The sequence below is a fragment of the Rhodnius prolixus genome, unplaced genomic scaffold (genome assembly GCF_049639745.1).
Source record: "Rhodnius prolixus isolate KJV_2025 unplaced genomic scaffold, Rpr scaffold_1, whole genome shotgun sequence".
Classification (NCBI taxonomy): domain Eukaryota; kingdom Metazoa; phylum Arthropoda; class Insecta; order Hemiptera; family Reduviidae; genus Rhodnius; species Rhodnius prolixus.
In genome coordinates this window covers 7,186,049-7,213,355 of record NW_027411581.1, presented here as the reverse complement: position 1 = coordinate 7,213,355, position 27,307 = coordinate 7,186,049, and the positions used below count along the sequence as shown (strand labels likewise).

The 27,307-nt window shown below is 34.3% G+C and overlaps 2 protein-coding genes across 3 annotated transcripts; both read right to left on the bottom strand.

Moving 5' to 3' along the window:
- Positions 1 to 7,903: 7,903 nt before the first annotated feature.
- LOC141451270 (uncharacterized) lies at positions 7,904 to 13,674 on the bottom strand. 2 transcript variants are annotated; one of them, XM_074122533.1, is made up of 3 exons: positions 13,520 to 13,674; positions 11,836 to 12,034; positions 7,904 to 8,045 (listed from the first exon to the last, which is right to left on the bottom strand). In XM_074122533.1, exons 1-3 carry the CDS (start codon positions 13,538 to 13,540, stop codon positions 8,002 to 8,004), a joined length of 264 nt encoding a protein of 87 aa, XP_073978634.1. In that variant the 5' UTR covers positions 13,541 to 13,674; the 3' UTR covers positions 7,904 to 8,001. The 2 variants fall into 2 exon arrangements, with proteins under 2 accessions (XP_073978634.1, XP_073978641.1); XM_074122540.1 differs by lacking the exon at positions 7,904 to 8,045 and adding an exon at positions 11,181 to 11,424.
- Positions 13,675 to 21,313: 7,639 nt separating this feature from the next.
- On the bottom strand, positions 21,314 to 27,196 carry LOC141453487 (uncharacterized). Its single transcript, XM_074126814.1, has 3 exons — positions 27,041 to 27,196; positions 25,480 to 25,696; positions 21,314 to 21,744 (listed from the first exon to the last, which is right to left on the bottom strand). The coding sequence occupies exons 1-3, from the start codon at positions 27,059 to 27,061 to the stop codon at positions 21,677 to 21,679; spliced, it is 306 nt and encodes a 101-aa protein (XP_073982915.1). The 5' UTR covers positions 27,062 to 27,196; the 3' UTR covers positions 21,314 to 21,676.
- Between the last annotated feature and the right edge of the window lie 111 nt (positions 27,197 to 27,307).

Genomic DNA, 27,307 nt, shown 5'->3' with positions numbered 1-27,307 from the left:
TTTGTTGTCTCGTGGGGGGCTCCATTTAAACGCATGTCTAGATAAAGTCTGAATTATCTTAGTTGCTTACTTACGGGAATGGTAACGTAGTGGAAGTAGAGAAAATTTCTATTTTAATCATTTATTTAAATATATATTTAAAAAAATATATGTACAATAAATTATAATTACAAATATTTATTTGATTTACAACAGCGCTCTTGTCTCCAGAACTGGGAACTAATAATAATATGGATAATCGTAGTAGTAATAGTCCTTGCCGCTACCAGCGCTGCCTTCGTAGTAGTCATGTCCATAACCTAATTCGCACGGAAGTTATTCAATTGAAAATGAATAGAAAATGAAAAATAAAAATATCATATAAATAATTAAAATTTAGATAATTTTACAATTATATAGATAAGAGATTCTCTTGATAGTTTTACGCTTCTTTGAGTGCTCTTACTGTATATAGCCAGTGGAGGACGCGGAACATCCCCGGCGCAAAAGGGCGAACAAATTTTTTTAGAGGAGTTTAACAGGATCCTCCGGCTAGAGAGTTTAGCAAGTGCGTTACGCGTTACACCAGAGAGTCATCTCTATTATTGACAGAAATTAATTCGACTTATGAGAAACGCAGGAACAAGGAAATCGTACGAATTATTAGCGTAACCAATAATGAAGATAATAATTTAAATAATAGGGGGAAATATCGAGTGTTATACTTAAGGCTTTATTTAAAATTACGAAAACTTCAACAGCTATTATCTCCTAAACTAATGCAACTTTAAAATTGATCCTATTCGTGAATGTTGTAGGGACTATTATATTCTAAATAATGTTTAAGATTTCATTATGGTCTGATAAATAAGGGGGTCAAAAAATTGAAACTCAAATTTAGTCTGTACTTTGGAAGTTTTCGACTGACATGTTGATACTTGCTCTTAAGGAGATAATTATGGCGTCTGCCAAATATCTTAGCAATTCTATTAAATGCTTCTTTAGTGTAAATTTATTGGTAATTAAAAGTATTTTATTACTTACCACCCACATTGGGGTAGTCATAGTTGTAGTAATCATTGTAGTAATAGTTTCTGTATGGACGCCAGTATGTACTGGGAAATCCATAACCAAATCCGTAATATGGATTCAACCTACGATCATCCGGTGGACTGCATAAGCTTATCATGATCATATTTGCCAATATCTGTAAACAGATTATCCAAAAATATCAAATAAAAAAATCAGTTGTTCTCGAAGAAAACGCGTGGAAATAATACAGATTTTCGATATTGAAGTCTAGAAATGTATGTAGTTGTGTGTAATAAAAGTAATTAGTGTTTTTGTGTGCGGAAACACGAACAAAATATAGGAACTAAAATAATTAATCACAACAGAAAAAAAAATTCAATTTTCGACGCAAACTAGCGTCAAAAAATTACATTCCTTTTTGTTGGTAAACATATGCATTTCCTGAAAATTTTCTCTTTGATATAAACTAAAAAAATAAATAAATAAACCATTGCATTTCCATTAAAATCCAAGGAACATCATTATTTTAGTAAAGCATGAATGTCATATTTCATGGTCTGATGTTCCGCTTCATTTTCTTATTATAATTTTTTTATTTAGACCAAGGAATTAATAGAATATTATTAATATTTTGAAGGTTCAAACAATTAAACAAAGTCTGAAACAAATTTGAGATCTGCAAATAGTGGAAAAACATGTTGTGAGTCAACGAATTGGTTTGATTGTGAGAGGGTTTACTTTAGTGTCAGTGGGTAGCATTGTTATCTCCCAAGTTTTTACATGACTTCCGTCAATAACAACTTTACAGTTCAACGTATTTATTCAAGTATTTACTCAAATAGATACTTTAAGTATTAGAACAATCTTTAAGTTAACATACAGCAGCAAAATATTCGAATATCATGTAACATATGATTGTAAATATCATATGTTAATATCAAATCAAAAAAATAACAGATCAAAATTTATATTGAGGGAACTTTTATAAAACCATATAAGAGATTTACGAGGGTCGTTTGAAAAGTCCGTGCAAAGTCAGAGAGATAGCACCACTGGCGCGTATCGAGGTTATGTTTAGTTAGTAGCATCTCTTGGAAGAACACACACCAAGTTACAGCCAGATCGGTCTATTTCTTTGTGTTTGGCATTCGTTTGAATCGAGGAAGTCGAGTGATTTTCAAAAAATGGAAGAAAAAGAATTTCGTGTGTTGATTAAACACTACTTTATGAAAGGCAAAACGCCTCAGGAGACTAAAGAGAAGCTTGATAAACATTATGGTGACTCTGCACCTTCGATTAGAACAGTTTATAAATGGTTTCAAAATTTTCGGAGTGGCCATATGGGCACAAGTGACGCTGAACGTTCTGGGCGCCCTGTTGAGGTTACTACACCAGAAATCATTGATAAAATCCATGATATGGTGATGGATGACAGAAGAGTGAAGGTGCGTGAGATTGCTAGTGCTGTGGGCATCTCGAATGAACGGGTACATAATATTTTGCATCAACATTTGGACATGACAAAGCTATCCGCAAGATGGGTGCCGCGATTGCTCACGCTTGACCAAAAACGAAATCGTGTGAAGTGTTGCAAGGACGGTTTGCAGCTGTTCCAGAAGAATCCGCAGGACTTTAAGCGTCGTTTCGTCACTGTGGATGAAACATGGATACATCTCTACACTCCTGAGACCAAAGAACAATCTAAACAATGGGTTACCAAGGGGGAATCTGCGCCAAAAAAAAGGCGAAGACCGTTCCTTCGGCCGGAAAGATTATGGCGACTGTCTTTTAGGATTCGCAAGGAATAATCCTCATTGACTATCTGGAAAAGGGTAAAACTATTACAGGTGCATATTATTCATCGTTATTGGACCGTTTGAAAACCGAGCTGCAAGAAAAACGCCCACGATTGGCCCACAAAAAAGTCCTTTTCCATCACGACAACGCACCAGCTCACACCTCAGCAGTTGTGGTCGCAAAATTAATGGAAATAGGGTTCCAACTCGTTTCACATCCCCCCTATTCTCCAGACTTGGCTCCCTCGGACTACTATTTGTTCCCCAATATGAAGAAATGGCTGGCGGGAAAAAGATTTTATTCAAACGAGGAGGTGATTGCAGAAACGAATGGCTATTTTTCAGACTTGGACAAATCCTATTATTCGGAAGGGATCAACAAACTAGAGCAGCGTTGGACGAAGTGTATAAGCCTAAAAGGAGACTATGTTGGAAAATAAAAAAGGTTTACCCCCAAAAATTAAGTAGTTTTTATTTTTGCACGGACTTTTCAAACGACCCTCGTAACTACCTAATTCAAAAATAGAAAATTACAGTGATATTTCATTTTCTGTCCAAAGAGGTTCACAATTAATGAACTATAGTATACAATTATAATAACACAATAAATTATTATTTTTTTAAATTGGTTTTTTTGGGGGGGCGGAAATAAATTATTAATTTATTAAATAAAGGAATTTTTACAAAATAATCAATTTACTTAGTTTATAATCACTAAATTTGGGTTATTTTTTCTATTCTACATTGTTAATTATTTTATTTCCCGGTTAATTACCTTAACGATTAGATAAATAACTCCATCATTAATTTTCTTGACCCAAAATATAAATAAATAAATGCCACGTTTATGTCACAATTTTCGTATCAACTAATAAAATTGTTTGATGCTTTATTTAAAAAATGGGTAAAATAAAATAATTAATTTTTAGAAAAATTGAGGTAATTTTTTTTGTTTTTGTTTTTAATTAATTTTAGTGGAAGTAGGGATCTTTGACCTTTGAACTTTGCTAAAGGGATTACATGAACCGATAGCTAAAAACCCAAAAGACTAGGTATAATGCATTAACAAATGACTTTCAAAGTAACATAACTAAATATAGCACACATTGAATGCACAGCGACAATCGCAAAAAAGAACAAGAGCGTTCCCTTAACAGTAATTCGAATCCCATGAATTTTAGTGGTCTTAAAAAATGACTTCGATGCTTAGATGGATAGATTGATAGAGAGGTAAAGGATCCATTTGGTCCATGTTTTGTGAACGGTCAGTGGTAGATTAGGAAATAATCAAGAATTGATTGTACCAGCTAAACAAGAAATAAGACCTGGTTACCTTTAAAAAGAAAGGTCGCATCAGTTGGTTAAATCATGCGTGGTGAATGGTGGAGGACAGACTGCCTAAAAGGCTCCTCTATGGCCGACTAGCGTTGGATAGACGATCTCCAAGTTGACCTAAACTCAATAAGTGTTAGTCGGCGGAGAATGAAACCTGTGGACGAGGCCTTCAGGGTCTTTTAGGACTGTTGCGCCATAGATAAATAGAATAATGACGGGTTCATCCACGAGTCCCAATTAAACAACATCCAAGTTGTAATTCACTCAGACACCTTAAACTCAATATCCAACAATCAAGTATCGTACGACAATTTCGATCTTTCCCCAATAACAATCAATAAACGTACGGGCTAAACAAATTCCTAGCTAGACTTACACAAAGAAACACATTCTATTTTAAGCAGAAACACATATCAGCCCATGTAAAACCAACTACCAACGGAAAACTAACCGGAACTGAAAATAAAGAACCCGGAACTAATAAATGAGAAATTTCCTTCATGTTACCAATTACAGGACTTAGAAAAATACAATTATAAAATTGGTTAGTACTAACTAACTTCCGTCCATTCTGTCAGTTTGGTGTGGAACGTTTTCTAAACTTCCCATTTTAGATCAAACTTTTAGTTTTAAGAAAATTTAATGACGATAATTGTGTAAGAAAATTGTAGACGTATTCATTATAGATTTTCACTTACAAGAAAAAGTTTTGCCGTCTTCATGATGTGGGCAATATCAGATCAGATTCACGAGTAGTCACTGCTTGGTTCAACCACAAAATATTTGCAACAGATTGCTAACAATATACACTCAAATAGTGATTAAACACGTGCGTGAGAAACAAACTCCTTTTATACGAATGTAGACAATTAATTGGCATCTTCTGACAATGGTATTTTTGCCTTCTACAAAATTGGAAGGCCATTTTGAGGACAACGGAAATATAGTTTTAGTTTCCTCGATATTAAATGATACCAATTTATTATTTTTGTCTGAATTATCGAAGTGCAACTGGGCGTGCATTTGTTGGTACGCGCGCGCGCGCGCGCGTTTGTGTGTGAATGTTTAAACGGTGAAATTTGATTGGGTGCACTGGAAAAAAAGGGGGGTTAGTGGGAAACTTGAAATATGCATTTTCCACCAAAACATCGGTTCAAGTTTTTTATTTTCTTTTGCTCTGCTAAGTAACTGTGGGTATCTCGCCAATCGTCGATCTTAAGACTTCACAGGAAATATCCACTTTCCCAGATCGTCTTTATTTGATTTGTTTAATTATATTTTCGTTAACGGCTGCTACATTTTAACTTTAAACTTAGATTAATCATTAATATATGTATATGTAGTTCTAAAAGTTTAATTTGAACAGTTTTCTTCATTTTTTTAAAGACGGATTTAACCATCAGTCGTTTTAGCGACATGATCTCTCTCCCTTCTCTGGTCTTAGCATGCCCAAAGATCTCATGCCTAGTGGGTTGCTATGCCCACGAACAAGAAAGCCAGTTCCTGCTCATGCTGACAAGATCTGCACAGGGGCATTAGGTTCATCAACTACGAAAAGCCTTTTTTACTTTGTTCAACCATCTGAAACAGCACAGTGGAAGCAAGCTTGTGTTAACTTCACCTTTATCTAAAAATACCGGCCGACCCTCAGACGTACATAACTTGTTTTCCATTAGATTTAGACGGTCACATTCAAGTCAGCTCAACTTTTTTATTAGTAATTTTGATTTTTCTTTTCTTTTAGAAAGTACTTTCACAAAATGTGAGTAACACCATAGAATGTGGGAAAAACCATAGAATGCGAGTAACACCATGGAATGTGGGTAACATCACAGAATGTGAGTAACACCATAGAATGTGGGTAACTACATAGAATATGTGTAACACCCAACAGTGAAGCTAATATGTATTGTGGTACTGGGTTCGATTCCCGGTCTCTAGGCCTTGGATTTTATTTACTGGTTAATGCAAGAAATTTACTGTAAAGTATGTTTGCTAGTCGCTTCCGTCTACGACACCTAATTGGTAGTTGGACGTTAAGCCCCGCCTGAAAAAATAGGCGATTACTTTACATTATATTAAGTTGGAATTGATTCTAATAACTTTTCTTCCTAAGTAAAGAGGTTTAATCAATTTGTCAACCATGGTTTTCAAGAAATCATCTTTTCTTGTTGATGCATGTTCATTGGTTGGGATATCTGGCAACAAATTATGGATGTAAACAAAGATAAGTCGTGTGAGGGTGCTTGCTTGTTTTTCTTCCTAACGGAAAAGCTAATCACTGTCGTTACCATATAATCAGATGCACGTGACCTTAAAGGTTGGTAACAATGGATACTGAAAATTACGTGACTAATTGACTCCAAGTACACGGGATTCCCGTGATTTGACAAATTGACAAAATGTTAAGGAAATACCGACTTTTTTTTTTTAGACTCATTTAGTAACCCCTCCTTTTAGCTTCCCCCTCCACAAAAAGAGTACCTGTTGTTAAGAACCACTTTAAGTACATTTAGAATTTATAACTTTTATTTGGATACTACTATGAAAATTTATTTTAAGGCATTTTGAGGTAGGTTCTCTGAGAAGGTTCATTTCGGGGTAATGGGCAGTTTTACTTACTGAATATACATACAGGGTGTTTAGCATAAGACTACCGTAACATCGGGAGGCGATTCTGGGCATCATTTGCAACAAAAAATTCCATATAAACTATGGCTCGATTCGGCTCCGTTTAATAGATATTTTTAATTTTATGTTTTTTTCAATGTGTTACTACTTTTTAGCAAACAGTTGTCTATATTTCTTAAACTACTAAAGCTACTGCAATGTTTATAAGCCCATTAGAAAGAAGGTTAAATTTCCTTTTAAATAAGCTAATTTGTATTCCAAAATAATAACATTAAGTATTTTACTTTGTGGCCCAAACATAAGGAATAGCAAGTTTCTAATTTTTTTCAAAAACTTTGACTTCATTTTTCTCAAAAATATTAAATATATGAAAAAAAAGTGCACTATTCATGAAAAACATCTACACACACATCACCTTTCGAAAGGTACACAATGCATTGGGGTTATTTTAAAAATTGATGCAGAAATCTCTGATTTATTGCAAAAAAGTAGGCCCCAAAACAGCGTCGGCATTATGAAAGGAATTCACCTACCATAAGAATAAAATTGATCAGAATCATCAAATCCAGTACGATTTTTTGCAAACGTGTAATTTAATAATTAATTAATTTAAGAACTATATTCAAAAAAATAAAATTTACATTATAAATAATAAAATAAAATAAAAAGAAGAAAAATGAATATGATGTTAAATGAGTGTTAGGTACCAATTTCGAAAGAAAGGATTTTCGTTTAACGAGTTTAGATCTGTGTGTTATTCTTTAGTTAATTAGAAATATATGAAAATAATGTGAATAAAACACAGATTTTCTTGAACTACACAATAAACTTTTGGAACTAGGAGGTTGTGAAGAGCCAATGATGAATAAGTCGAGAACTTACTTATCGCTCTAATCCCCAAATTAAAAAAGTCTCTACGAAGAGAAAATCTAAGGGCTAGCAGCTGGATTCGAACCCTGGATCTCCGCGTCGGAATCCAGTAGACGTCCCTTACCTACTAGAAGAAAGTGGTTTGGATGTTAATACCTAATATTTTATTTTTACAAAAAAAATAAATAAAATAAATAAATAAAAATAAAAATGAAACTCAAGTAAATAAATTAGATAAAGGTAAAAGATTAATAAAAGCATTTAAAAGAAAACACATTTATTTTCACAGAAAACAGTACAAATTCCAAAGTAATTTAATTTAAATTTTAAAAAGTATTCAAGAATCAGCTGTTCCTCTTCAGTAGTAGTAAGGATAGCCGCCATAGTAGTATTTTGGATATCCTGCAACAATATCAAACATAAATTAATAATTTATTATTATTTATTTTGATTAAAAATATTATTATTGATTACTATTAATAATTATTATTATTAGTTACACGTAGTTAAAAGCTACTAAAAACTACAACTGTGAAATTCTTTAAAAAGATGAAAATTACTTTTAATAATAACTTCCGTTGGAAGGATTTAGGTTGCTAAGTTACCGTCAGGTTTCCAGGTGGGACTGAATCCAAATATCAAGTTTTAGCGACTGGCGTTTTACCGTTATTGAAGGGTTTTGTAAAAACACCTTTGTAAAGAAAAAAAATACCTTTTTCTATGTACTCAAGGGATCTCAAAAGTGATTTAATCGATTAGTGATCACAATACTTCCCTCGCCTTTTAGAAAGAGGAAATAAAAATGTATTCTTTATTTGTTCGTTACAGAGTGAAGCTTAATTCAAGCAACGGCATTGCCAATGGAATAAATTTTTGGGACAAAGTTTTGTGCTTAAAAAGTAACATTCAAGGCGGAAGTTACGGCGGCCCCATGTCCCACAATTTGGGTACCACTGACTCGAGGGTATTCACTACCCATTCAGATAAGGTAAGATGTGTTCTGGGAAAGGATGGAGCCAAAATAAGCCCATTTTCCTTCCCATAGTGTGAGGGTTTGTTGTACGGTCTGTGCGGTTGATGGTACTAAACTGAAATTAAACTGTTCTTTATCCCGCGGGTGGAAATGGTTTAACAATTCCTCAAGCCAAACAGTAGCGCACATCAACTTCCGCTGTAGATTCTACGTTACGCATAGTGAGTGATTGTCATGAAAGTATAAGACCTTTTTTCGTGTTGTTCGTGCAAAGGGCCCTGAAGAAGTGGCTAGTTCTCCTATGGGAATAAGAACTGTATCGTATTTGAAACTAAAATAATAATTTCAGTCAGTTTTCGCAGTAGGATGTGGTTGCAAGAAGAAAGTTAAGATTATAGTCAACTTTAAGTAAAAATTATCGAGTTTCAAGAAAAAAAAAACAAAAAAAAAATTAAAAATTGCAATGAAAGAGGCATTAATTAGTTGTCGTCACCAAACTAACGGTATTCGCACGTGACCGTCCACAGTTTGGTCACGTGACCTTCCTTTTCAACTTTTGCTGTAACATGTTCAGCGTTGCAAACAAGCCGCTAGCTAGTTGATTTGAATTTATACTATCAAGGCCTTGAATCTGGTTATCACGTAACCAGGACAAATCATACCCTATTTTTATACATACACCCAATAAGCGAGTATGTGGGTATCACTATTTACATAATTTCATTTCTTTCTATTCATGCCACAAACAGATTTGGCATTATGTCCGGTGTGACGCTATTTTTTGTTTATTGTTTATTAATAGTTTTAACTCTGCTCATGCGTACCCCCCGTATAACACGATTCAAACATAGAAATTAACTCTTGGAAAATGACGTAAAGGAAGTGTGATGGAAAACGGAAATGGTTACTACATGGTTATTGTTAGTTTTAGTATGGCGCACGATTCTTATTCTTGTCAAGTGTCTGATTATGTTAAATACATCGTTGAGTAATATTGTTATTAGGAAATGGTTAACACGATTAACGTGATTGGCTATACAGAATTTGTTTTTCTTTTTCTAGGAAGTATTTGTACCTGATACAGAGTTTTTTAAATTGACTTTTCACCAGGGAGTTTTTTGGGGAAAACCCTCTGAAAACAATAAAATAATTAGTGCGTGTAAGTCAAGGGTTTGTCTTAAAAACTAAAGAAAACGCTTTAGTTTTCATTTTGGGTTGAAACGATAGGTTTTTCTGTCTTTTTGTGTTTCGTAAATAAGAAGCACAGTATCTTTTGAATAGCCAATTATGCAACTCCCGTCTGTTGAACCTTTCACTTCTTTATTTATTCTTAGAGTACCAACAATAGCTGCTCTCATTTTAAGCAAATCAAAGCAAGCAGAGTGTCCCATTGTGGGAAAACACTACAAATAAGCAAAAGGTGGGACTTGATGCTATGAAGGAAACCCGAATGCACAAACTTTCCAGGTATTCTAGTAAAGTAAAGTACTCGCCTATTTTTTTTAGGCTGGGCTTAACGTCCAACTACCAAATTAGGTGTCGTGGACGGAGGCGACTAGCAAACATACTTTCCTGTAAATTTCTCTTATTAACCATTAAAGGTATAGGCTGGGAATATAGCCTAGTACCGCAATACATCTTAGCATTGCGGGTCTAGCCTCTAACCGCTCGGCTACCGTGGCTACTAACAAACATACTTTACTGTAAATTTCTCATATTAACCATTAAAGGTATAGACTGGGAATATAGCCTAGTACCGCAATACATCTTAGCTTTGCGGGTCTAGCCACTAATCGCTCGGCTACCATGGCGACTACTATAAATTTCTCATATTAACCGTTAAAGGTATAGACTGGGAATATAGCCTAGTACCGCAATACATCTTAGCTTTGCGGGTCTAGCCTCTAACCGCTCGGCCATCGTGGCGCCTAGCAAACATACTTTACTATAAATTTCTCATATTAACCTTAAAGGTATAGACTGGGAATATAGCCTAGCACCGCAATACATCTTAGCTTTGCGGGTCTCGCCTCTAACCGCCCGGCTACCGTGGCGCCTGGTATACTAGTACCTAAATCAAGGATAATTACTTGCAGGATGTCACCAACCTATCTTCTTTCCATCGCCGAAAGTCTCAAATTTAGTTTGACAAAAACTTAATGAAAAATATTAAGTTTTAATAGAAAAAAAAAAAATCTGTATGGGGAGAAATTAACTCATTGAGACCCCACTTGGTGGGTTAAAATTCCCAACAGAACCACCATGTAGTAATTTAAAAAATTTAAAGGCTTCTAATTGGCTAAACAGCCCACCTGCAAGTTAACATTAACCTAAATTTTTTTTCCATAAATTCTTTTAATTTATTATCACTTGTATTTTATAAATATCTTCTAAAGGATAGCTACATTAAAATTGTAAAATAGCTAGAAAAATCCCATTTCTAAAGTCATGTCGTGATCAGAAATTGCTAATTAGAATATTTTAAATTTTTGATAGTGATTCAATCGTTAGTTATCTTTCTTTTAGTTTTTAATAATTCATTAAGAATTTGAAGGTTGAATTAATTTTCTTTTATTTATTTATTTTCTTAACCTTTTATTGATGAAATCTTACATAGTTTTTATTTATTTTAATAGACATTTTGTAGTTACATTTTGCTGTTTCAATTTTAGCTAACTCGTTACTTGTTATTTAATTTGTACTCAATTTTGAACTCAAAACCAAAAACAAACTGATAAAAATAAAAAAACGATGTTAAGTATAGTTATACTTAATGTTCTTAGTAAAAACTCCTTATGAATCCACCACCTCAAAAAATAAAGAAAAAAATAAATTAATTCAGATATTAAATTTAAATTTTATTTTTTGCTTTTTAAATTAGTTTGCCTTAATGGGTGCCATTTTATTTATAGTAAGTAAGGTGAGTGTTCAGATCAGACATCAGATTCTCATGAAGGTCTCTGAAGACCTCTTTTTCATTGGCCAAAGAATCCACCGTTGGATTTGCGTTTAAGTCTCCCATTTTGTTATCACTTTGTACAGGAATAGTTAACAATTCCATTAGCAAGAAATGTTCTCTTTAAACTCTGACTTTAAATTTAATATTTCCAGAATTCCGCTTTTAAAAAATAAACCAGGAATACTGGTAAAAAAAATGTTGATACAATTTTTAAAAATTAATAATAATAAATAATCATGTAAAACAAATAGCTTATTTACCGTAACCGTATCCATATCCTAATCCATAACCATATCCATAATATGGATAGTATCCACCATATCCATAAAATGGATACGCATATCCAAATCCATATGTAGCGTCAGTTTTCAGATCTTCTTTCGGTTCTAGTGCTTCTTTTTCTTTTGGTGAAGGAGCGGCCAAACTAATGGTCAACAAGGCTGCTACTGAGAGCAATGCCTGTTAGTGAACAAAGATCAATTTGATTGTTTAAAGATGTTGATAGAAGATTAATTAAAGCAATTGTTAGACACTGAATTACATGATTAAATGATACCCTAAATGACTAGGGTTTCTGAACCCTGGAAAACCAAGGCTTTTCCAATTAATTAGATTTCTTTATGTTATGATACTATCATCCAAATTCAGTCCATTTTCTGGAAGTCTAAAAAGCTAACAAGGACTAACAAAAGACTGTTTCGAAGGCAGCAAGAGTTTTCATACTTCATAATAAAGTAAAGTACGAGTATTTGCCTATTTTTTTCAGGCGGGCTTTACATCCAACTACCAATTAGGTGTCATGGACGGAGGCGACTAGCAAACATACTTTACTATAAATTTCTTTAATATTAACCATTAAATAAAATCCAAGGCCCAAGACCGGGCACCGAACCCAGTACCACAATACATATTAGCTTTAAAGGTCTCGTCTCTAACCACTCGGCTACCGTGGCGTCTCAAAATTCATAATAGTAACCACTCTAATTATTTTGCTTTTGTTTTATGCAATCTATGACGTCGCTAAAGATTTTTCGTCATCTGTAGACAGGCAGTTGTTGATAATAATAATAATAATAAAAAAAAATCCCTCTCCAATAAATGAACTTTAGAGTGTTAAATTTGATTCTGTCCGATATCCTCGGGAATGGACTCAAATTCTAGCAAACCTAGCCTTAAAATTTATAGCTTTTCATAAAGCTCTGCAAGCACAGAAAACATCACCAAGTGGTTTTCAGACTTTGGTAGGAAACTGTCTGATTATGTAGCCATCGCTGTCCATCGCGACAAGAGCATCTCCGACTTGGCGACCAGAGAAGAATATACGCCAAAAAAGATTGGCTGATAAGGTGGACCATGTAAAAAGGAAGGATATCTCCTAAGTCTAAGCACTAAGCCTCTTCAGGCTACAGAGCCTTTTTGAACAGCTCCATGTTCTAATTAATACTATGCAGTTTTAAGCAGATATCCAATAGCTAGGAGTACTACCCTAGGAGTACTACCCGAAGTAATTCCAGTTGCTGAAGCGCTTTAATCTGGAAAACACACCCTGCATTATGAGGTGGTCTTGTCTTTAAGATAAAGGAGCCGATATAGAATTCTATAGTGAAGCATAGACTAGTAGAACTTAAGGGTGATGAACATTTTAGTGAACTATTTCTGAAGTCTGAAAGCGGTTTCTGTGAAAAACAGTCATAGAATCACTGAAACGAGCTTAGAGTGCCTTGAGCATAATGTGAGAACGGGATTTTGCAGCGGATCTTGGAATTTGGCATCGAGTAAGAAGAAAATAGGGTCAGCCTGAGTTGTTGCAGCTGAAGGTGGTTGAGGGGATAATTTTGGGATTCTTGCTGCAATACTTAAGAACTCAAAACTAGCCCCTAAAAGAATTTAAATGGAAACTGCATAATAAAACTAGGAAAATACCAAAAAATATAATCTACTTACATAAAATAATTTGAAAGCCATCGCTGTCTGTTAACAATAAAAAGGCTGGTTGGTGTGTTTGGTTTATGGCAAAAACCAAATTGCTACTGCAATATGTTTGATTGGATCTTCACGCCTTTATATATATATGTTTATGTTTGTATTAATGTGTGTGTAACCAAGAGTGAGAGAGAGTGAGTGGCATCTGAACAATGTAAGAAGAGGGGTGTGAAGAAGTAGCGGCGTTCCAAACCAAAACGACAAGGACGTAACTCCTCGGACATTATGCAATAATACACCGCATCGCGAATGTCCACCAGTGGTAGTTCTTCACAATGTCACCTACAATCACCTTGTCATAATTCCTCTGCTAGGCCTTCCTAGGTATTGCTTCAACATGGGAACTAATTAATAATTGTTTATATGAATACAGATGCAATTAGATAATTTAAAAACAAATATTAATAACAGAAAACAAAAAATGTAATCTGGATTTAAACTCACACCAACTTGAACCTTCAGAATTGCCAAAGTTCTTTAATGTCTTAAGCTAGTACAGAAAGATTTGAGGTAACTTTTATCCAAGGAATTTTTGTGATTCGTGGGATCCAGTATAGAGCGTGTTCGGTTCGACTTTAGTAAGCTCAACTAAGCTGGCTTTTTAGTCTTTCAAGTAGGGCATACTGTATTAACGCTGCAGGGAACATAAGACGTACGTAGATTATCGTTCATTGGATATGGTGCTATTGGGAATCCAGTGCACTAACCATTTAGCTTATCTCATTTCCACTTATTTTTATTTAAGGCGCTTCAACATCGAAAGCCATTAACAGCAGCTTCTTTCAGTGCTCGGTCGGTCTACGTAAATTGTTCTCTCGTTACGGTCAAGACGCGGGGTAGCGGGTTATAAGAAGCTGCTAGAAATAATAAATTTAAGGGCCAGTAGCTGGATTCGAACCTGGTGTCTCAGCGTGGAAGTTCAATAAGTTATTCACTCAGCTAACCCCTCTCGTTACTTTATTATTATTATTATTGTTATTATTATTATTATCATCGAACGGTCTCGGAGCCTGCAGCACTGGTGGTGGCTGGAGTGATTCCCATCGATTTGATGGCCCAAGAACGAAAGATAGCTTACGATCTAAGGGAAGTTCTCGGAAGATCGGAGGCGAAGGTAGTGGCCAGAGATCACTCAATTCAGTCCTGGCAAGAGAGGTGGTGGACGGACACCCGAGGCAGATGGACTGCTCGGCTTACTGACAACCCTTCTGAGTGGGCCGGAAGAAAGCATGGCGAGGTCGACTTCTACCTCACCCATTCCTCACAGGGCACGGGTGTTTCACCTCGTACCTGTATAGGATGGGGAAAGTTGGAGACCCGTCATGTATCTTCGGAGACTCTGACCTCGATGACGCCCATCACACATCTTTTCTGTGTGATAGATGGGTGCCGGAGGGAGAGAGCTTGGAGAAAGAGATCAGGAGAATGACGCCCGAGAACATAGTAGGGATTATGCTCTCTCCCACAGAGCCGGCTGGGACCGGGTGGTTACCTTTGTCATGGTAATATTAAAAAGAAAGGAACAGGAGCTGGACTTCCGACTGCTCCTGTCATAATAAAGGATCGTATAAAGGCCGGTAGGAGCTCGTATGAGCTATTATGAGGCACCACCTTGAAGTAATGCGCAAGTGGTTCCAAGGTGGGTTTCTCCTCTCTCAAAGTGGGTGAGGGTCCCCACATACCGTGGGCATTTCCCCACGATGATGCATAATGCATTTTCCCCCCCTCCATAAAAAAAAATCATTATTATTATTCATAATTAAAGTGTCAGCATACAGAGTGGCTCAAGAAGCAATCTAAGGGTTCTGTCGTCTCCTGAACGGAAGTTGCTTTTCCTTCCGGACAACATTGTCCTCCACTGGACTGTGCACTCCAAAAAAGCTCCAAAAAGAATCTAAAGGCAGCTAGCTCGTTCTGATCTGCCGATTCCATTCTTAATTTTATTCGTGACAATTTTTTCAATATTTTATTTTCGATCGTCCATTTTCTTTTGAGTCATCACTGGAAACATACACTTTGAGCCGCAAATTGACTCAATATGGAAAAAAAACGGATTTTACAAATTGGCATGTATGTGAGTTTATGTATCCATTGTTAACTAGAAAATAGGAAGTTACCAAAAATTCGATTTTGATATTTCCCTAGTCAACGCGTCAAAAATGTTTTATACTAAAACAGCCAGCCGGACATATAGAGTTTTTAAGAAAACTACTCCACTACTTTTTCTTTAAAGTTGGCTTTATTTTTGGTCCATCCGGTCGAATTAATTAAGGAACGAGGATGACAGTAGCACCTGCTGAACAGAAAAACCTCCAGGGTTTTAAATCTCATTTACCCAGAATTTGAAATTATCCATTTATTTTTTATTTTTTTACTTTTTTCTCATCAAAAAAATTAATTAATTATTAATTCAAAATTAATTTAAAAAAAAAAACGCGAATGCACGCATCTATAAAGAAAATTTAATCTATATTTAAAAAAAAAGAAAAATAATCCATTATTAACTAATATTTAATACATTAATTTATTTAAATTAATAGAAATATTTTTAATATAGGTGTCAATGACAGTATAATCTGAATGAACTGACCGTGAAGTACGTATTTAGACAATGTAATAAAAAAAAAATTAATACGTGAGGTAATTAATAATTAATACAGGTAATTATATGGCAATCTAGCGTACAATAATTTTCAACCTTTTTGCTTTCTTATTACTGAATTTAGATCTACCGATAGTTTCTATAGCAGAGCTGGAAAATTATTTAAACATTCAGAAAGACGTTAATCACCTTAATATTTTAGTATGTACAATATAATGTTCTTAATCAAATTGTGTGTAATAATTTCAGCAAAATGTGTACTAATTAAAAATCTTAATTAATCTAAAATTACGTTGGCGTAAACATTTTTTATTTATAAATTTACCAAAGCTCAAGATATAATATCTAAGAAATAATATCTTTAATGACTGGTCAACAAGGGCTGCCATCATTTAAGCTAATTTCATTAAACCTATCATTATTGGAGGTGACTGAAGAAAGAATAATGCCTATTTCAGTCATTACTGAATGATTTTAATGACTGAAATTGGCATTATACTTTATTCCATCCAAATTATTATCTTTGATTTTATTCGTCGCTTGTTTATTGAAATCGCTGACTGACTTCTGACTTTTATCCATCATCAGATGTAGAATAATCAGTTTAATGTACATTCTACGAAGCATATGTGTGTGTGTGTGATGATAATATAAATGAAGTCGAAATCTCTTCATCTGTCATAAACATGCTTGTAACGGACTTAATGTGAAATAAATATTAGTACAGAGTGGCTAAAGTGTTATTTCACCAATTGGTACGGCGTTATTAACTGCGAAAAAATTAGTAAAATTTAGAATATATTGTTAAAATTGCGAATTTGCAGAAAAATCATTTGACCAAGTGTGAATCACTTGTCTGAAAGTGTGAATCACTTGTCTGAAAGTGTGAATCACTTGTCTGAAAGTGTGAATCACTTGACTGGAAGAGTGAATCACTTGAACGAATCAGCTTACACAGACCGAGCATTCAGAAACCAAAACACTTTTGTAAGGAATTCTTTTCATGATAATAGATGTCACGACAGTCTCAGACATCACATTAGTAAAAATGCAATGTTAAAGAAAACGTTTAAAATAATAATAAAAGTTATTCCCGTGACAGAACCAAATCATGCCAGATTTTTTTTACCCCCATACGAAAATGCTAGGAAATAAATGAAGTTGTAACGATGTTTAAAAAAAAAAAAACTATAAAAAAATATTGGTTTCGGATTAAAGCGCATTGAATTCAATTATTAAAAGATACAAAACGCTGAATAGTTCAGCTGGAATAACAAAGCAAAAAAAATGTTATTTTTCTCATCGTTTCAACAATTTCATAAAGTTTATCAAGGCCAAAGGGAAGTATATCTGTTTAGCAGTTTCCATGGTATGGTTAATCTGTAGCTGAGATCTGTCTTTGACTGTGACAAATAAACTGACAGATTTTAACAATACTTAAGGCCCAATAAAACTGATGCAATTACAGAATCATTGGTAGAATGTAATTTTTTATTTCATTTTTTTCCACCTTCTGCTCCTAATTTTTAATTCTCCTTTTCTTAGTCACCACAAGCTTACAATGTGTGAGTAAAAAAGTAACAAGAAACTACAGGGAGTACACAGAGGAGAGATTTCGAAACTTCAGGAGGTGATTCAGCAGCTCAAATGCAACAAAAAATATTCTATTCACTATGGCTCGATTCTTAATAGTGTCCAAGATATTTGCATTTTTAACTTTTCCGTCGATATTCGCGTCTTTCACCATAAAAACGGCCGTAAACTTTCTATCCTTTATCCTACAACAAATCTGCTTATACAAACGAAAAAGCATTAAATTTCCAAAGAATTTACTTAACCCAGAGCATCTAGTTAAAATTTATACTTCAATCTATAAAATATTCGTTTTCGACGATTTCAGTTAAAATTTTCAACTGTATTTTTTCAAACATTAATGAATCAATAAGACCACCCAATTTCAGGAAAAGTTGTGCATTTACTGAACTTCAATACCATATGGATTTTTTCGACGAACCAAGGGGTGGGTGTAAATGCAGAAAACTAGGACGTTGCGTAACCGGCTTTTTACTGATATCCAATAATTAATTTACTCGTATGTATTTTTGTAGAAGGAACAAAAAGAAAAGTAACCATTATAATTTAAAATTATCGCTAATTAAATTTGTTTAAAAAAAAAACCTCCATTGTGACATTAAGATAAATTGCACAAACAATTGTAGCAAAAAAAAGCTAAAAATTTGCCGCAATTCTTATCCACATCCTTGTATGAATAATTCGAACAATTTTTGCAGCGATTTTTATCGATATTGTGCCCATTGTAGCATGCACATTTATTGTATCCCCTAGTTTACCTCTACAATTGTGCAGAATTCCCACTTCCTAGCAGTATTTTTCTAGGAGTTATAAGGCGATAAAGTTTTTGAGTTTTACATATCCTTCAAATTTCGAACGGCTGTATCTCTTGTCCTTCTGGTGTAATCACTGCGAAAATCTATACAATCATAGTACTAGTTTACCTCTACGATTGGGCAGAATTCCCACTTCCTAGCACTATTTTTCTAGGAGTTATAAGGCGATAAAGTTTTTGAGTTTTAGATATCCTTCAAATTTCGAAATGCTGTATCTCTCGTCTTTTTGGTGTAATCCCTGCGAAGATCTATACAATTTTAGTATTAGTTTACCTCTAAAATTGTGCAGAATTCCCACTTCCTAGCACTATTTTTGTAGGAATTATAGGCGATAAAGTTTTTGAGTTTTACATATCCTTCAAATTTCGAACTGCTGTATCTCTTGTCCTTCTGGTGTAATCACTTCTAAAATCTATACAATCTTAGTACTAGTTTACCTCTACAATTGTGCAGAATTCCCACTTCCTAGCAGCATTTTTGTAGGAGTTATTAGGTGATTGCTATTTTTTTTTTGTAATTTTCACTTTGCGATGTTGAATGTTTTCATTAAAGGGCTATAAAAATTTTGGAGAAAGTACAGTTTCTTGTTAAAAGTGCCTTGTAAACAACGAAAATCATAATTACATTTAATTACGGAAGTAAGATGTCATAATTAAATGATTGATTACATTAAAAGGATGTGTGCTCAGTGACAAAATCAATGACTGCCAGTTCAGGATGTTGTGTCACTTTTTTGTATTTCTTATTTTTTTTTTAAATTGGTCAAGAAAGTGTCCAGAAATGATATTTACGCAAACCGTCTAACTGTAGTTTTCTTTCTTTCTCTTGAAGGTCATTTTCGTGACTAGCTGCTGTTAATATCATAGCTTCTATTCAGTGGAAATGAAAGCAATGGTTTGTTAAATAATTGAAGTAGTTTTATCGTCTTGGTTTGTTGTAAGTTTTAATACCTGCTCAGCTGACAGGTTTGAATTTGAAGAGTGAGTGGAAGTCCTACTTGACTTGATATTAGATGTAAAAGGAAAGAAGCTCAGTGAAGAAGATTAGCCTTTGGCACTCACTACGCTCATGGAGAACATTTACTGTACTTAGAAGTACTTCTCATTTATTTTCAGCTTAAATTTCTCAAGATTTCTATTTCGCTTGATATCTTGTTTATATGAAAACTTCAGGGAAATTGTTTATGCTTTCAATGATGATTAAATGAATCGCTAAAATCTCAAACTTTAAGAAAGTGACCTGAAAGGAAAAGGAGACGTTCTAGAAGGGTTCTTTCAAGTTTTCTTTGATTTGCCGAAAAAATTACTTTAGCGTGTTACTAAACATTTAACACTTATTGGAAAAGTTATGCTAGGAAAATTCGTTTTAGGCCATTTGTAGGCTTTTCTTCATGAGTCGTTTATAACTGAACTAAACGCTGAAAGCATCTATGTAATATTAATGTGAATTGAATATTATCGAGTTTGAAGAGAAGCAGTAAGTGATAACCTTCAGGATAACTATCCTGTATGTCTGTGAGCAAGGGGATTCCGAACTTAAGCTCTTGGCTGGGAATAGGAGGCTTTTCAGACATTAGTAGTTCTTCTTCGTTGTTACCACCATTAGCTTTGGCGTAACCAATCTTCTGCGTGATATTAAACAGTTATTATTAGTTCAATGGATCAAATAGCCTGAAGTATTTACCATGGATACTGTAAAGACCAAGATGTTTTCTACATTATGACGCTAAGAGAGCAGACTGTTGGCGAAAATCGAATCCTGCAGACTCATAACGTTTCTAAAATCGTTTATAGTGTAATTTTAGGAAGCAAAGAGCAACTCTCGGTGAGAGATTATCTAGACAGTTGCATCAGTGACGCCAAAAGGTAGTAGCCCTTAATATTATAAATACTCAGGGCCGGATTTAGATGAAAAGAGGCCATAGGCTATTCCACTTATGAGGCCCTTTCACCTCCCATTTATAAGTTTGTAAATTTCATAAGAGATAATAAAATACATCCCCACTGTGTATGTCAATTTGATACGAGTAAATGAAACATGTTGTTATTGGTACTGTTTTTAGAATAGTGTAATTTTAATTTTGCTAACAATTTGAATGTAGGCCCCTCTTGATCTTGGCTGAAGCCTAGGAAAATCCGGCCCTGTAAATACCCCACTAATCTCTTAATAACAGACGGTCAAAACACAATCCGCCAAGAAAGTGTAAACCAAATATAGCCGGAACCATACGGCACAACCAAACAGTCAGATCACTTTAGATCGTGGATGTTGCGGTACCCGATCTATTCTATTCTGGCAACTTAACACAATAGATAGCGCCAAAAGAACTGACAATTCACAGAGAAAACTATATTCATCGAAATTTAAAGTAGAAAGAGTGATGTCTACGCACAAGGAGTAGTTCCACCCTCTCTAGAAAACGTTTTACGCGATCTAGGGTTGAATTACTCATCATTCAGATTCAGGAATCATAATCCTATTCATACTGGGGTTCGTTCAACAATTGTTATAAAATCGCTGAATTGGTGCATCCTTCATCTTATATCAACAAAAAGGAGTCTTGGGTGAATTGATTAGGTAAAGGAAATCTACTTAAATCATAATGACAGTAAGAGCATCAACATGTTCCGATATTCTCGCAAGATAAAATGAAGAAGAAAAGTAGTTCCCTGTTTGAAGTTTTAGGAATTAAAGGAAATAGGAACACGTCAAAAAGCGTTTGAAGCAATTAATTATAATTAATTTTAACAATAATTATATGTATATATACATAAAGAAGAGAATATAAATTCATTGCAATTTTAAAATACAAATACATACATTTGTTAAAGAATTTTGTATAAAAAAGCGTTAAAGAAATCAATTAAAATTAATTATAGCAATAATTATACAATATATATTATTTATATAAAAAGCATAGAGAATATAAATTCATTTAATTTTTAAAATATAAATACATACATGTATATGATAGAGAACATTAGCAGTCCTTATTGTTTTATGATTAAGGAAATAACGAATAAATTAATTATTTAAATTAATTAAAAATTACAAATTTTAAATAAATAAGCTTAAATTAAGCTGCATTAAATTAAAGAGAAGAACTAATCAACCATATAAAGGAAGTCCATATGGAAGGTAAGCTTTCAGTCCGACGTAAGGTTTGTAGCCGTAACCTGAAATTAAAGTTAATTAATTTATTACAGAGCTTTAATTTAATTATTTTTCTTTTGTTCTTATATAAGGGGGGGCACTTGGTGGATAGCTTTGGTGGTTGAAGTCCCATTTCCGTTTATAGTGTACGTGAGCTCAAGCAGGTAGCACCTGTCAGGTGTTTTATCTAATTAGGCCAATATTAGTATTATCAAGCCATAAATTATCGAGCAAGTAGGGTGTTATTTTCCAAATTAATGAAAATTTTGTAATTTCATTCTTAGTTTTACCAAATTAGGAAGACTTTTATTTATTTAAAAAGAATGTATTTAGTTTATTTAAAAGAAATGGTCGCTAAAAATATTGTTTTAAAAATTTCTTTTGTAATCACCCTTGAAGATTTATTTTTTCAATTTGCACCGCGGTATATGTTTATGGTAATGAGCATGAGTCAGTCTATGGGATTGCCAAACCCAAAAAATAATAGAATCAAATATTTCTGCTTGTAAGGCCGGGATACCCACAATCCCTAAAATAGGTGAATAGTCCCTTGGGAGGCGGGAAGCTAGCTGCTCTCTCTCTCTCTATCTCTCCATAGCCGCCAGGTTTATCCCCTAAATTTCCTTGTCTGAGTTTGGTTTTACAGAACAGATAACAGGAATTAATTTTTAGAGTAAGGTTTCTAATCCAGAATGGCGGCTGCTCACTTTGATCTGTCGGCTGTTTTTAGTAGATCTTTCGGCGCCACGGTAGCCGAGCGGTTAGAGGCGAGACCTGCAAAGCTAATATGCATTGTGGTACTGGGTTCGATTTCCAGTCTTAGGCCTTGGATTTTATTTATGGTTAATACAAGAAATTTACAGTAAAGTATGTTTGCTAGTCGCCTCCGTCTACGACACCTAATTTGGTAGTTGGACGTTAAGCCCCGCCTGAAAAAATAGGCGATTACTTTACGTTATAGATCTTTCAATCTTAAGCAGCCCCAGTAGGGCTGGAGAGTCCCTAAGGGCCAGAATACTAAATAAGCTTTAATAATCTCTGCTGAGGATCATCTATTACAGTTTCATCCTTCAATAGAAGGAGTACAATGATAATTTAAAGTTCTAACTTTAAAGAACTCAATAAATCAAAAACAAATTAATTAATTAAAGAACCAATACCGGAAATAAAGTTTGAGCAACTTTTCGTCTTAACAGCCATCTCACAGTAAGCATTTCCGGTTAAAACTTAAGAAAAAGGAAGTAAATAAAATTAAATGGATGAATAATCATTTGAAGGTTACGAGCAGCTCTAGTATTTGGAATAGATAAAAATTTTAAAAAATATATATATCCATATATACAAACTACTTAGAGTTGAAAATAAACATTACTAATAACAGAAAATTTCCTACAGTCTGTGAGGTGTTAACAGATCTTCATACATAAATGGATGACTCATAAATTATGCTACTAATTAGTATAATTGTTTAACCAAATTCCATTTACACTAACTTCGTTTCAAATACAGTTCTTACTGTGTACCGTTCATTCATCTAATTTCAATGTAAATTATTTAAAAAAAAAAATAGTTTGTGATTTGTTTGATTAGCTATTAATAGTTGATAATTTTAAATTAATTAACAAAATTATGAAAGAATGAAATAGAATTGAATGAGGAAGGATGTGGCAAAGGGTTCATAGTCACCGGGACGCGTAAGGATCTACTGCGTCATTTCCTTCAGTCGAAGGTTCATTTTGGCTAGTCGAAAGTTTAAATTGCCCCATTGAAGGAAATTCCAGAGCGTCACAACATCAAAGGAGAGCGATTCTATTCTTTAATCAAACAAAAATTGAAATAAGAGCTCCTATCTCTTATTTCCCCCTAGATGCCCTAGGCATATCAGTCAGAGCCCTGATTAGTGGCTCGATCTTTTATAAATAGCTGTATCGTATTGCTTTCTGGATACTAAGGTACAACTCCTACGCGTATTTTCAAACCAGTAATAAAAGTTTGGTCTTAGATTACTAGACTGACTCCGTTCTATAACTACCAAGCAGACTCCAGAAGATCCCTTAAAAGGTCACTTTTAAACTTTCAAGATACTTGTGAGTTCTTCTTCTCGAAGCACTAGTATTCATGATAATTGAGATTATATTAGAACTAACATCCTCAGAAACGAAAGCACATACTCTTGTAAAAGCTCAAAATTGACTTGGTAAGCCTCAGATAAAAATTAAAAAGAACAAATATTAAAATGGAAATCCAATAGAGGTCATTAATATTCCCAATATAATCTAAAGGATAAATTAACCTATACGACAATAACACCTAACTAAAGAATATTTATTGTTTCTTAGTTCAAGTAAGCAAAAGCAAAGTATGCAAATGTAAGGAAAACAAAAATGCTACTGTAACTGTGGAAAAGTACTGCCTACGTAATTCAACGACACGAGATAATTTCACAGCCTGTTACGAAAATTTATAATTTGCACCAATAACGTCTCTCTTAATGAATTCATTTGTTTTTTCTTAATTAGAAAAAAAAAGGTGAAAAACAAGTACTTGATGACATCAGAAATTTTTCACTCGTTAGTAAGCCTTCTGTAGGCCATTAGATAGGCTTTGGCCGTAGGCTAATCTCATCATCTGACAGTATGATGTATTACGTATTTAATAAATGCTTTATTTGTGGTTGTGAATTATAAAGTAAAAAGGTAAAGTAATGCCCATTTTTTCAGGCAGACTTTACTTCCAAAACTACCTAATTAGGTTAAGCGGACAGAGCTACTACATACATACTTTACATACAAAACAAACATACTTTACTATAAATTTCACATATTGACCATTAAAGGTATAGACCGGGAATATAGCCTAGTACCGCAATACATCTTAGCATTGCGGGTCTAGCCTCTAACCGCTCGGCTGCTGTGGCGACTAGCAAACATACTTTACTGCAAATTTCTCATATTAACCATTAAAGGTATAGACTGGGGAATATAGTCTAGTACCGCAATACATCTTAGCTTTGCGGGCCTCGCCTCTAACCGTTTCGGTTATCGTGATAAAATTGGAATGAATTACAAAGTTTTCACTTCTTTGGTAAATGAAGCCCTGCTTTTTTTGACAAATTTGTAGCCTGATAGTTTCTAAGATTGGTCTAATTGTTATAGCAGCTGACAGGCGTAAGCTGCTGGAGCTCACACGAGAGGGATTTATCCTCTCAAACATTCTGTTGTGAACTGTTTAACAGTGTTGCCGTGTAATCATGCTTTTTTAGATATGATTAGGACATAAGGGGGGGGCCCTTTTACCACAGCGCTGCAGCCTACAGAAGAAGAAGAAGAAACCTCTCCTTTTTTACAAGGTTCTGGGCTTTTCAACAAGTCGCTTTTGTATATTATTTAAAATGGTTTCCAATTATCAGAAGTCTCACATCGCTAGCTATTGATTACGGCTAGTTACAGGCGAGGACGCTAGATGGCTGCCACTTGTCTTGATTAATAACGAGATGGACTTTCATTTTAGGCACCAATTCAATTCTAGGCTATTGCACTTTGAAGGACCACAAGAACATGTTTGTGGAAAAGTGAAATGTATTATTAAATTAAATACACACTAATATTTTTCAAAATTGATGGTACGTTGCTGCGACATGTTTTTTGCACGTTCATAAGAAATGCAAGCGAACACTAATGGGCTCCAACCTGTTCGTAAATCACAAATAATCTACAAAGATAAAAAAAAAACAAAAAAACAAAAAAATCGATTATTACCAATGACTGGCCTCTTGTAGTAGGGGTAATAGTAACTGCTGTAATACGGAGGGTAAACTCGATTGTATGCAACTGGCACAGCGTAATATATCGTGGAATCGGCTGCTTTTAAATCCGTTTTAGGCGACGTCTGCCCTAGTACAGATTCACCAGGTCTTATCGGTCGGATTTCAATGTTTTGTGCATGTGTTGCAATTACTAGAAATAAGGATAAAATCTGAAACAGAAAATAAAATCAGTCATTAATTGAAACAAAACAAAAAATAAATGGTGAGAAAATAACTAAGCAATGGCATTTCTAGAGCATTAAATTCCTTGTTAGTTTGCTGTCTGAGATGCTTGCTTTTGTGTCGAAGTAGATGTCCAGACATGGATGTTCTGAGAAACATCTTCCCTTCCATACGCTGCGCTTGCAGCGTTTGATCTGGTAAATTTAGGGCTAGATTTAAGGCCAACATGCGTGGTAAAGTTCATCTCAACTAGGCACTGCTGTTAAAGGCAAACAACACTTCTCCTCGTGGTCAAAATTTGACTTAGGACAAGGTCGGCTTAATCTGGCCCTTGGGCCCTCTGATGTCGTTTGATAGGTTAAGGGAAATTCTCCACAAGAGTGCTGCTGCAGATGAGTTCAGACCCTCTAGAGCAGTGATGGCGAACTGACCCACAATTTCTAGGCAACTATTTGTTTGTTTACGCGGGTTGATTTAGATTTTCTAATTGTGTGGATAATTTATATTCTATCTGTATTTGTTTCAATCACGCATTGACACAAAAGCAATTTAAATGCTATCTATAACCTTTTACAGTTCTAAAACGCAAATGACGACAAATGCTTTTGTAGTGTATGAAATAAAGCAAAAGTTAAAATAATATTTTGTTTGTTAAAAAAATCGACAACCCAAAGCAAATAACCATATTTAGATTTTTCTTCACACTTTTGTAAGGTTTTGTTCAGTTATGTTTGTAAAAAGAGACTTCCACAGCACTTGTTTCGTCCCATTTTACCCGTTAAGCCAATTGAATTTTAAAGATGTTTAGTTTTGAAAATATTCACTTTAAAATATTCACTTTTTAAACTTAACTCTTGTGCAAATGGGCACTAGTGACCCAAGAGCTTGTACTAAAAAAAAAAAAATGAACAAACTTTGATCCACGTCTCAAAAAAAGGTTCCCCATCCCTGCTCTAGAGATTATGTCAGGAGTAGAAGAAACGTCTTTTAGACTGAGGCAGATATCTCTGAGTTTTGAGGTACTTGGAGACCAGAAAAGACAAATGACTGTGGGAAAACGACTGGTAAAGAGACGAGATAAAGCTTTTATGGGATTGGTCTCCAACGTAAAATGCGCTAGGTTTAATAAAAGCAAGATTTGTGTTTGCTCTGTTTCTTATCCTCTGATAAAAAGTACGCTAAAAAAATATCGCTTTCGTATTCATTGGACCATAAAACAAGCGATTCCGGCAGAAACACTCATTCAGAGAACAAAATAAACAACTAAACATACAAAGAACTAAAGAAAGATGTAAAATATGTAGGTACTTCTAGAAATAAATTGAACTTACTAAAAAACTTAAGGTGTACATGTTGAATAAGAAAACTGTTAAAGCGATGACCAGATCGTTGTGAGCGTGACGCAATCCTCACTGAGATGTGCTCCAATTGCTCCAAACTTATATAGGTGAGAATAGCTGTGCTCTAAAAGATGGCAAGGTCGTTAGCATCAATGTATGAATGTCATATTCATCGTTTCCAAGATCGGACATAATTTTTTTTTCCGTACATTTATTATTATTATTATTAGATAGTATTCTAAAAAATCTATTATTAGC

Coding starts and splice junctions, on each gene's coding strand:
- LOC141451270 (XM_074122533.1), bottom strand. CDS start 13,540: ATGGCTTTCAAATTATTTTAT. Junction 12,035..13,519: donor TGGCTTTCAAATTATTTTAT/GTAAGTAGATTA, acceptor GTTCACTAACAG/GCATTGCTCTCAGTAGCAGC. Junction 8,046..11,835: donor AGGATATGGATACGGTTACG/GTAAATAAGCTA, acceptor ATATTGTTGCAG/GATATCCAAAATACTACTAT.
- LOC141453487 (XM_074126814.1), bottom strand. CDS start 27,061: ATGTACACCTTAAGTTTTTTA. Junction 25,697..27,040: donor TGTACACCTTAAGTTTTTTA/GTAAGTTCAATT, acceptor TTTCTGTTTCAG/ATTTTATCCTTATTTCTAGT. Junction 21,745..25,479: donor CTACAAGAGGCCAGTCATTG/GTAATAATCGAT, acceptor CTTTAATTTCAG/GTTACGGCTACAAACCTTAC.